Here is an 11,683-nt window from a genome sequence, read left to right as displayed (position 1 = left end):
GGAAGAACCAGCCGAAGAACAGCAGAGTCGTGGTAGAAAGTTCGGAGATGGTATTAAAGTAGCTCAGTTTAAATGTATTGTATGAACTGCCCTTACTATGGAATAAAAAATAAAAAAAAAGGGAGGAAAAAAAAGTTCGGCAAAAGGCGGGATCGAACCCGGGTCATCGCATCAAAAAGCCAATGATACGCGCTTATCCATCTGCGCCACTGGAGTCTTACAGTCACTTTTAACTAAATGTAAATAAACACCCCGTATTTTTTATTCCATAGTAAGGGCAATTCATACAATACATTTAAACTGAGCTACTTTAATACCATCTCCGAACTTTCTACCACGACTCTGCTGTTCTTCGGCTGGTTCTTCCCTGTATACGTTGATTGACAGATGTCTCGTCCAGTCAGCGGTGAGTAATCCCAAACCAATGGCGCTGTCTCAAACTAAACCTACCTCTTCCGGTTTGTCTGTGGTGTTTTCTGACTTGTTAATTTGTTTTCGGATTTGTCATTGTGTTTTCTGACTTGTTATAATGTTTTCTGAATTGTTGTTGTGCTTTCTAAATTGTTATTTTGTTTTTTAGACTTGCATTTGCGTTTGTAATTTATTTTGTTTTCAGAATTGTGATTTGTTTTGCACTTCTCTGTCACCGTAGTGTCCAGCAGCAGCGTCTCAACTAATAGCGAAACCGCAAGTTCATCATCTTCAAGAACAGCGCCGTTATTAGTGAGAAATGTCACGAAGCTTTTAAGTTAAGCTAAACTATTTTACTGATTACGTTTCTGTGCGCTTGTATGTTTCCGTGTGTGGGTGTGTGTGTGTTTGCCATGGGTTTCCCTGAAAAGAATTGCACACCTTAGAACAGAGGTGTCAAACTCTATTCTTGGGGGGCCGGAGCCCTGCAGAGTTTTGCTCCAACACACATACAGTTTAATATTACGACAATTATGATGCCATATAAGACTACAATGTATAAAAATAAATATATTCATATTTTTACAATATAAATGCTATAAATTATTATTATATAAAGTATGAATTGTTTATTAATGTGATAAAATAGCAGTGTATAAAACAATGCAATATAATATAAATCATATTTAAATATGTAACACAATAAGTAATATAGTAGTAATAAAATAGTTTACAGTTTAATAGTAAGACAATTATGACAATATAAGACCATATGAGATAAATATAGACTAATAACATATTTTACAATATGCATTAAAATATATTATTCATTAATGTGATAAAATAACAACAGTACAGAATAATATAATATAATTTATTTTGTGACTTGTGATTCTTTGGTAAATCCGGATCACGTGACCCACGATGCTTCTGCAAGGATGTAGCTGTCAGCTGGACGAACTTAACAGATGTGACTTAAGGTGTACACACCAATTTCAGGTACGTACCGTCTTTAATTTCACTTGTATGTATTCAGTACAGCGGTATTTCCGTCATCATTCCACGCATTTCCAAATCCGCCGGTGCAATGGCATAAACTGGTATTAAAGGCTTTGTTTTGATAGCTTAGGTTGCTAACAAAATGGAGGCGCGCGCTTCTTGAATTGCAATCTCTTGTGTTTGAATGCACGTTTGTTTTATATACCACCCATAACTCTTACCATTGTATCACTCTGAGAAATCACGTTTGATGCCCAAAACAAATGTCTATGAAGGCATCTCACTGGGGTTGTTGTTTTCAGTAAGTGTTTCTGGGTTTTGGCAGGATGTCTGAACATGGAGATGGAGATGCAGAAGCGAGCTCGTCTGCCACTTTCAGACCATCATATGCTCTGGGTCGAGGACTGCCAGGCCGAATATCACTGAATCCACCTCCACCAGGCAGACTGACTTCTCTGCGCTCCAGAGATCTGACTCTGGGTGGCTATAAAAAGGTTTCACCTTCTAATGTCAACGGTTCAATATCAAATGCTTTGTTTAAAACACAAAAATATGAATAAAGTCAGTGTTATATTCACAATACACATTGTTTTAAAGCAGCTTTATAGAAAATATATATTTTACTGTAATGTTTACAGTATAACATCTTATATACTTATCCAATTTTATAAAGAGAGCTGTCCGATATAGATAATATAGTATAATAGAAATAATTTTCCCCCTACAGAAAACCTTTGTTCCAAATGTTCACTCTGTTCGCAAAACTAAAGATGAGTAAGTATTTTAAACCTCGTAATAAACTTTATTTGTCATACTTGCCATATTCACATTCCATTAACATTTTTAATTAAAGATACACACATACAGTGGATACGGAAAGTATTTTTACCATCCAACCTGACAGAACTGGAGAGGATCTGCAAGGAGGAATGGCAGAGGATCCCCAAATCCAGGTGTGAAAAACTTGTTGCATCTTTCCCAAAAAGACTCATGGCTGTATTAGATCAAAAGGGTGCTTCTACTAAATACTGAGCAAAGGGTCTGAATACTTAGGACCATGTGATATTTCAGTTTTTCTTTTTTAATCTGCAAAAATGTCAACAATTCTGTGTTTTTCTGTCAATATGGGGTGCTGTGTGTACATTAATGAGGAAAAAAAATTAACTTAAATGATTTTAGCAAATGGCTGCAATATAACAAAGAGTGAAAAATTTAAGGGGGTCTGAATACTTTCCGTACCCACTGTATAGTTGAATTAGAGTTTTGAATCAGTTATTTGAAACTTAATAATTCATTCAAACCCTTTTTTCCTCCTAAAGTTTAAATACCAGAGACTCATTTTCACGTCATCTTCAGCTATTATCTGAAAAAAATATGACTATGTGGCTTTACCATATAAATCACTTGTTTTCTGGAGGTTACAGAAGGAGACTCGCATTGCACCAAAGAAAGAGAGAAGAGAGAGGGAAGACAGACAAAGAGAGAGACGGCGGCGAGAAAAGCCTCAGACCATTCAGTCTCACTCCATCTTTGAGCAGGGTCCAGCAGACACCTACAGGAAGTTAGGTAAAGCATATTTTTTAAAGCACTCAGTTATTGACTTTCAGTTAACTCCTTTGATTGAAGTTTTAACCCTGTCATTCATATGCATCATTTAACCTTGATGGTGATATGCATCACAATGTAGCAATTAGGCTTGTTGTCACTACATCAAATCGTTATAAATCCTCAATGTAATCCTCAATAACACCACATAACAAATAATAATTCCAACCTACAACTACTGTCAGCATATTCATTTTTGCCTAGCTACATACAATACACTCTCGTAAAGCAGCAATATTGTAATATATAGCAAATCGCAACTGCTTCGTTGTTTATATTGTCACAAAATGTAAACTTTTTTTTTTTAATCACACAACTCTATATATGAAGTTGGATATATTAGTATATCCAACTTTATTTGCAAACAGTATACTCGCATAACACAATATATAAATGAAAGCAAATCTCAACTGCTTGATGTTTATATCAAATGTAAACTACATTATTGCTCATCAATCTGATCTGCAAAATGCGACTATAAGGCATGACGATATGTGCATTGTGAAAAGTGCTATAGAAATAAATAAATTGGCACTGCTAACTCATGGCAGTACAATGAATATTAAATATCAAATACAATTTCATCAAGTCACTTTTGTGTGCATGTTTTTGATCTTGCGGGTAACTGGAGCGGCTCTACCCTGAGTGACTGTGATACTACACTTGTCACAAAATGCATTAAAAAGGAAAAGAAAAATACTGAGGATGATGATGATGATGAAATTTTACAAAAACTCCAACGAGATGATGTAAGCCCCAATGAGCCTTTATTATTTTACATATTTCATGGAGTCTTGAAGGTTAATAATCAGTAGCATTTTAATATTTTTCCTGGTTTAATTGAACAGTTTTTGGATGATCCTGGATTAAAAAATGATCCCAAGCAAAGACCAATCAGACTTCCATTCTATCAAGCATGCAACTTTCTGTCAACAGATGCAGCTAGTTCATGTAAGTTACCGTTTATGCTAACAATAATGTTATGTGGCTTGTTTTGTTGCTAGTTTTTGTTCCGTTTACAGTAAACAAAGAACTAAATCCAAGATATTGTTGCAGTTAAAGAAGAGACAGCGTCTGATAAAGCACTGAAATCAGCCAGAGCTAAGCAGACATACCCTGTGCCAGGGAGGGGCACGCCTGCATGCCCACAGCAGCCAACGCTTGGAGAACTGTTTCAACAGCTGACTGTTTCAGATAAGGAAGAACTACTGTTTATTCAACTTCCTGATACCATACCTGGTCAACCTAAAACCTCGAGCCCAGAGAAAACCAGAAAGGATGGCAAGACCGAAGACAAGCGCTCATCCCAAATTAAAGCTCTTGTAAGATTTCATACTGTGCCTTAATAAGGGGTAATATCATATGTTTACTGTATTGTGATACTTTTTACCCAAAGAGTGAAAGTTTAACTTTGCATTATAATTTTCCAAATCCTTCTTCTTTTTTTAATTTTTTAGTTTTGACTGTTTTGGTAACACTTTATTTTAAGGTGTCTTTGTTACACGTTACATGTACTTACTATTGTAATAACAATGAATTATGCATAATTACAAGTAAGTAACCCTAAGCCTAACCCTAACCATAAACTGCAGTCCGTAAATTTTGCCTCTTTGTCGCCATCTCTGTTTGAAAACCTGCAATTGCAGCTGTTTGCGGAATTATCTTCCTTGCGTGGGTTGTGAGTCGGCACGGCTCCTGCGCGGATGAATCTGATGTTCTGAAGAGTATGTGTGGCAGTCAGTCACCGAACCGGTGTGGATATTTACTGTACTTCGCAATCACAGATTCTAGCCTACGTCTTGGAATATATGACCCAAATAAGAATTTTCACCGTATATTGCCATCTGAACAAGTAAGTAACAAGTCTGCCACGTTTGTTCTGACCAACTGAGGAAAAAAGCATTACAATAAATCACGTTACCAATGGTGATTTAATCTAAATTATCTTATTCCACAACAAACCGTGCAAAATTATTATTATGGTTATATTTTATTCTCAAATTGTTAATGTTAACAACATCAGCATTACGTGAGTGTGCATAAGCGAGTAGATTTCAATTTCTGTACAGTTAGTCTAATCTCTAATTGTCATACCACTGGAATTTCATATTAAGAAATTCTTTTAACCCAAAAAGCAAATTATGCTCCCTTCGAACTGGTTGTCTTTAAAATAAATCTTGTAATCTTCTGTAATCGGAAGCACATTTAAAACTGGAATATAATTTAATTTCATTCACATGTGTTTCATAAACATAATCCTTTCTGGATTACAATCCGCCATCAAAATGATACATTTAATTATTCCAACTGCTGTGAGAAAAGGCTATAAACGATCGGCCACCTGCAGGATCCTCACATGCGATAGCCTAGTAACCGGGACAACTTCTTTATGTTTACAAACGTGACGTAATGACGCAGTGCCATGCTCGAATTTCCCGCGAAAACCTACCCGAATTATAAAACATTATTATAAACTAACCGTTGTGAAACAGGCTAAAGTAAGGCGATAGTTTTGAACACTGGCTGGTTATGTACTTGCTCAAATACTGATTTCAGATCATTTATAACCATTAAAAAGTTATGGACTGCAGCTTTAATTAATATTACTCAGTACTTAAATGTATAATTACACTGTAACAAGGACACCTTAAAATAAAATGTAACCACTGTTTTTTATGAAACTTTTTTTATTAATGTATGTTCGCACCGGAATTTTGATTTATGATTTCAAAGCACGCATTTCAAAAGATCAAGGAGTTAAATTCCTCATTAAATGAGCATTTGAAGGCAAACCACATCCAATTGTAAACTTATAATATCATCTTCAGTGTCCTCTTAACGATTTTAATGCTGTTTTTATATCATTCTTCAGGATCAGCCCGATAAAGCCGCTGTACCTATGCTGTCTGACTTCTCAGAGGGCCTGATTGGAAAACTGCAAATCAGAAAGTCTGGTAAAGTCCAACTGGTCATGGGAAATGTTACATTAGATGTCTCAGAGGGAGCGGCCTTCTCTTTCCTACAGGTGAGTTAACACGTCATTTTTAATAGATGCAATGTAGCAAAATTAAAAATAACAGTATCAGTTGTGAAAACACATCAGAATAAAATCATATCTGTATGACCAGGTTATATTATTATTATTTTTTTTTTTTAATTGTGGAAACAATGTAATATGCGAGAATATGTAAACAGTGTTATTCTTCTGTATTCAGCTTTCATCTAGTTTCTGCATGTTTATAACATACATTATTTGATAGCTATTCTTTTGAAATATTTTTCATTTACATATAGTAAAATGGTGACAGCTGGGCCTGTCAATCTCCAAAAGGCCATTAATACCATTAAAGTACTATTAACCGTAAAGCACCATTCAAGTAATCATAAAATTTGTCATACAACTATTTAACACAGAAGTCATATGGACCACTTTTCTAATAAATTTGTTTGATTTTGAAGCCATTGATCAGTGTAATAACATTTATTTTGTATTTCATGGAAGAAAGTAGGGTTTGGGCTTTATGGTAGCATTCAGGTGTTTATATTTTTGCACAGCTAATGTTGAAGTCGACTGGATCTGTTTAATTTATTAAAGCAATAGTTCACCCAAAAATTACAATTGGTTGAAAATTTACTCACCCTCAGGCCATCCAAGATGTTGATGAGTTTGTTTCTTCGTCAGAACAGATTTGGAGAAATTTAGCATCACATCACTTGCTCACCAATGGATCCTCTGCAGTAAATGGGTGCCGTCAGAATGAGAGTCCAAACAGCTGATAAAAACACCACAATAATCCACATATCTCCAGTCCATCAATTAACGTCTTGTGAAGTGAAATAATTTGTAATAAATCCATCAAGACTATTTTAACTTCAAACCGTTATTATGGATTATTGACTGGTATTTAAAGTTAAAACACCTTAATGATGGATTTGTTTCTTACAAACACAGCTTTTTACTTCACAAGATGTTAATTGATGGACTGGAGTCATGTGGATTATTATTAATTATTTTATTTATATATATACAGTATATATATATACAGTGGTGTGAAAAAGTGTTGGCCCCCTTCTAGCAAATGTTCATTTTTGGGTGAACTATCCTTCTAATGGACTAGATCTCATTTATATGAAGTATGTTTCATGGGATATGATTGTTTTTGTATCTGCAGCAACTTGTTTGTGTGCAGATGTCAGAAGGCCTGACCGGGGACATGACTGTGCTCGGAAACATCACACACAAGCTAGTGTGTTCACCTGATTTTGAGACTTTACTGCAAGAAGCCAAACTGCCATCTGACCCCAGCTCGGCTTCCAAGTCCTGATTTTATCCCTCAAGAATATTTTAAATTATTATGTAAATATCTTTTAAATGTAAAAGTTTTAAATGTGAAGTTTCATGTCCTGAGTTGACAACTGCATTATAAGATAATATTCAACGTAAATCTGAGGCCACTTGATTTGTATTTAAAGGGTTAGTTCACCTAAAATGAAAATTGTCATTTATTCACCGTTTATGCTATAAAAGAGAAATTTTGAAAAATGTTCAAGATGCTTTCCCCCCATACAGTGTACATTTGCACATTTTGTGATTGAGGCATTGCATAGAAAAGAGCAGCTTAGACATTCTTTAAAATACCTGAATTTATTTTACACAGAATAAAGTCAGTCATACAGGTTTGAAACGTGAGGTCAAATAAATGACTAATTTTCAAATTGGGGGAACTATAACTTTAATCTTAGCACACTTATGAAATTTTTAATGAAGTTGTGTAGCATTCTTTTGTAAATACCTCCTGTTGCTTTTATAAAAAATGTTAATGTTTATTTTGTAAGTAAAGACATTATACAAAACATGGCGTCCTCTTTTTAAAGCATGATATACAAACGCATTCTAAGAAGCAAATGAAAACTGATGTCAGTCTTAGTTTCATAGCCAGTCAAGAAATTGTTCTTGACTTCAAGAATTCTTCATTCTTGAGTAGCTTAAAAGCAATATAGCACAATAAAACAGTCATAGTCAGGACCTAAACGGTGGTTTACATGATACAGTGAGTAAATGAAACCAGCGAGAAAAAAAAAGATTTACTGAAAAGATGAGACTTCATGAAGAACTCAAGTTTTCACAGTTTTAAAACCTTCATGCTTTGAACACTATATAAATGCAGCTCTACTAACCGAAAGCACAGGCTTTTTATTGAGGACGGAACTGGCCTTTGTACAGCACACTCTTAACAGAGTCAAACACATCTCACTTCTTGGTGCTCTTCACAGTCTTTTTCACTGCTGTTTCAGTCTCCTTTTTTGGCGCTTTTGCCTTTAGCACTGTTACTTTGGATTTCTTCTTTCTGTCTTTAGTGGCTTTGGCTTTGATGGCTCTCCTCTCTTTTCTCCGAACAAGGTCTTCCCTTCCAATCTCTATCATGTGTTCCTCCCACGATTTTATTTCGTTCTTGTACCGTACTTTGTCATCCTCTGCCAGCTGTAAGTACATCTGAAAATGAAGCAGTGAAGTCAGATAAAGGATCGCTTTCAAAACATAGTAAGCTTTCAGTTTTTCTAAAATGCCTATGAATGAAAATTTAAGGCAGCAACACATGTATCCTACACAGAGAAGGAAATCTCAGAAAACATTTCAAGCAGCAATTTCTATTTTAATATATTTAAAAATTGTATTTGTTCCTGTGATGGTAAAGCTGAATTGTCATCATCGTTACTGTGGTCTTCAGTGTCACATGATCCTTCAGAAACTCAAGAAACATTTTTTTTTTATTATTATCAATGTTGAAAACACTTGCTGCTTATTATTTTTTGTGGAAAATGTATATTTTTTGATGAGTAGAATGTTCAAGATAACAGCATTTATTAATAGAAATATTTTAAATCAACACTGTAAAAGTCTTTACTGTCACTTTTGATCAATTTAATGCATCGCTGCTGAATGAAAGCATTCATTTCTTTCCAAAGAAAAAACGAATTGTACAGAACGTTTGAATGGTAGCATATATTTAAAGAACTGTTTTTAAACCAAATTAAAAATGAACAATTTTAACCACTATTTTTCAAGCATTTGTTTCGTTCAAAGAAAGGGAAAGCTGTAAAGCCCTAACGTTAAGTCCTGTGATGCAATCCTGAGCATGGCTAACAAACATTTTCTTGTAAAATGTGAGGTGTAATTGGTAATATCGATGTTGTCACTGGTTTAACCCCTAATTGTGAGTGCTATTTATATGATTCGCAGAGATACTGCTCATGTAGTGTTTTTAAATTAGCTAGTTTATGAGGTGCCTTAGAAGACTGCAGGCAGCTCACTGGATGATGGAACAGAGCCATAGTTTGAGCTACTGATGCTCAAGGCAAAACTCACTTGTTTCTGTGTTGCACTGAAACGCTCCCAGTCGTCTCTCAGCGACTTCATCTTTGTCTGGAAGGAAAAAATGACATTCAACACACTTGTTGCAAACAATAGACATTGTATGAAATACCTAAAATGCATATTATGAAAATATTTTTCGGTTTTAATGGTCTGTAATATCTTTGGTTAAACTGAGAACTTCAAATATATTAATACACCAGATGCAAAAATAAATAATTGAAATTATTTATACAAAATACACTACAGTTTAAAGTTTTAGGGTCAGTAAGATTTTTTTTTTTTTAAGAAATGAAGAGTTTTATTCAGCAATAATTTTTATTTTCGTAATATTGTAATATTTTATCAAATAAATGCAGCCTTGATGAGAATAAGAGACTTCTTTTCTTTTAAACTATATTAGAGCTACAGTGGGGAAAATATTTGATCCCCTGCTGATTTTGTACGTTTGCCCACTTACAAAGAAATGAAGGGTCTGTAATTTTTATGGTAGGTTCATTTTAACGGATAGAGACAGAATACCAACCAAAAAATCCAGAAAAAACACATTATATAAAGGTTAGAAATTTATTTACATTTCAGTGAGTGAAATAAGTATTTGATCCCCAAGCAGAACATGATTTAGTACTTGGTGCAGAAACCCTTGTTGGCAAGCACAGAGGTAAGACGTTTTTTGTAGTTGGTCACCAGGTTTGCACACATCTCAGGAGGGATTTTGGTCCACTCCTCTTTACAGATTCTCTCTAAATCCTTAAGGTTTCTTGGCTGTCGTTTGGCAACTCTAGCTCCCTCCACAGATTTTCTATAGGATTGAGGTCTGAAGACTGGCTAGGCCACTCCATGACCTTAATGTGCTTCTTGAGCCACTCATTTGTTGCCTTGGCGGTATGTTTTGGGTCATTGTCATGCTGGAAGACCCATCCATGAGCCATCTTCAGTGTTCTGGCTGAGGGAAGGAGGTTCTCGTCCAAGATTTTACAGTACATGGCCCCGTCCATTTGCCCCTCAATGCGGCGAAGTCGTCCTTTACGCTTAGCAGAAAAACAGCCCCAAAGCATAATGTTTCCACCTCCGTGCTTGACTGTAGGGATGGTGTTCTTGGGGTCATAAGCTATGTTTCCATCCACCTATTGGTAAATGCGCATTTTGGATTATCGCATAAAAAAACTACTGGATGGAAACGCCAAGATGCGCATAAATTCTAAAAAATGCGCATAAAAAACTTTTGAGTAGGATAAACTTTTTATACGATAAGAAAAAATGCACATAAACTACGATGGAAACACATTTACCAAATAAAATGGAAGATACAGATTGTGTGGACAGGTGTCTTATACACCTAACGAGCTGACATCAGGAGTAACTTCTTAAAGTGACAAGATTAATCTGTGTTCCACATGGGCACATAACCAATCTGTGGGAGCCAGAATTCTTGCTGGTTGGTAGGGGATCAAATACTTATTTTACTCAGTGAAATGCAAATCAATTTCTAACCTTTATATAATGTGTTTTTTTTTGTTTTTTTGGTTGATATTCTGTCTCTATCCATTAAAATAAACCTACCATAAAAATGACAGACCCTTCATTTCTTTGTAAGTGGGCAAACTTACAAAATCAGCAGGGGATCAAATAGATATTTTCCCACTGTATATTTTAGATGCAGAAATTTTTGCATACTGTATAAACTGTATATACGTCCATTTTCACCTGTATATTATTTCCTTTTGCTTCCTCAAAGTGCTCCGACATGAAGATGTTAAAAACGCTCCTGGGGCGTTTGGGCTTTCCAAGACTGTTCAGCTCCTGCAATTGAAGTACAATATTCCTTTACTAAAAAGTTAATCAAAATACTTAATTTCTAAAGAACTCAGAAACTAAGTGTTGCAAAACAAACCAAGGTTAAATATAGTGTAAAAGGGAATAAAATAATATTTTGTCAGTGTAAAGATTCTTATTGGGTTATTAGAGTAGTTACATGATGAAAGGCAAAACTCACCTTCTTTCTCCTAATTGCTTTTCGTTTGGCCACTTTTTGTCGTTTTTCTGTTGCAAGAGCAGCAGTCTGTGCAGGAGTCAGTTGGGCTTTGTATTTCTCCACCGCAAGCTTATAGTGCTCCTTGGATGTCAAAGATGCATCCTGAAATGGCTGCAAAATGAGATATAGTTTAAATTAGTGGCTGACTAAGAATTTTTTTTTTAATGGCCAATGATATATTATTGATATTGAGTCTTATATCTAAAAATAAATAGCATATATATATATATATATATATATATATATATAGTTTACAGTAT

At 35.0% G+C, this 11,683-nt stretch overlaps 2 protein-coding genes across 4 annotated transcripts in view; one reads left to right on the top strand and one right to left on the bottom strand.

Annotated features, from left to right (window-relative positions):
• Nucleotides 1-1,328: 1,328 nt before the first annotated feature.
• On the top strand, nucleotides 1,329-7,651 carry LOC107695535 (DNA-directed RNA polymerase III subunit RPC4). 3 transcript variants are annotated; one of them, XM_016495490.1, is made up of 9 exons: nucleotides 1,329-1,410; nucleotides 1,736-1,904; nucleotides 2,138-2,184; nucleotides 2,828-2,976; nucleotides 3,637-3,764; nucleotides 3,864-3,966; nucleotides 4,072-4,337; nucleotides 5,888-6,040; nucleotides 7,206-7,651. In XM_016495490.1, exons 2-9 carry the CDS (start codon nucleotides 1,737-1,739, stop codon nucleotides 7,338-7,340), a joined length of 1,149 nt encoding a protein of 382 aa, XP_016350976.1. In that variant the 5' UTR covers nucleotides 1,329-1,410; nucleotide 1,736; the 3' UTR covers nucleotides 7,341-7,651. The 3 variants fall into 3 exon arrangements, with proteins under 3 accessions (XP_016350976.1, XP_016350975.1, XP_016350977.1); XM_016495489.1 differs by having other exon boundaries at nucleotides 7,188-7,651; XM_016495491.1 differs by lacking the exon at nucleotides 2,138-2,184 and having other exon boundaries at nucleotides 2,835-2,976; nucleotides 7,188-7,651.
• Nucleotides 7,652-7,669: 18 nt separating this feature from the next.
• Nucleotides 7,670-11,683, bottom strand: part of tfam (transcription factor A, mitochondrial) — a 5,061-nt gene continuing 1,047 nt past the window's right edge. The window contains exons 4-7 of the mRNA XM_016495488.1: nucleotides 11,385-11,534; nucleotides 11,096-11,191; nucleotides 9,383-9,439; nucleotides 7,670-8,509 (exon numbers count right to left, since the gene is read on the bottom strand). Of these exons, the coding sequence (XP_016350974.1) occupies nucleotides 8,267-8,509; nucleotides 9,383-9,439; nucleotides 11,096-11,191; nucleotides 11,385-11,534 (546 nt within the window). The 3' untranslated portion in view covers nucleotides 7,670-8,266. The remainder of the gene's footprint in view (nucleotides 8,510-9,382; nucleotides 9,440-11,095; nucleotides 11,192-11,384; nucleotides 11,535-11,683) is intronic.

Source organism: Sinocyclocheilus anshuiensis, unplaced genomic scaffold, assembly GCF_001515605.1.
Source record: "Sinocyclocheilus anshuiensis isolate Anshui unplaced genomic scaffold, SAMN03320099.WGS_v1.1 scaffold466, whole genome shotgun sequence".
Lineage (NCBI taxonomy): Eukaryota > Metazoa > Chordata > Actinopteri > Cypriniformes > Cyprinidae > Sinocyclocheilus > Sinocyclocheilus anshuiensis.
This window is presented reverse-complemented; position numbering and strand designations above follow the sequence as displayed.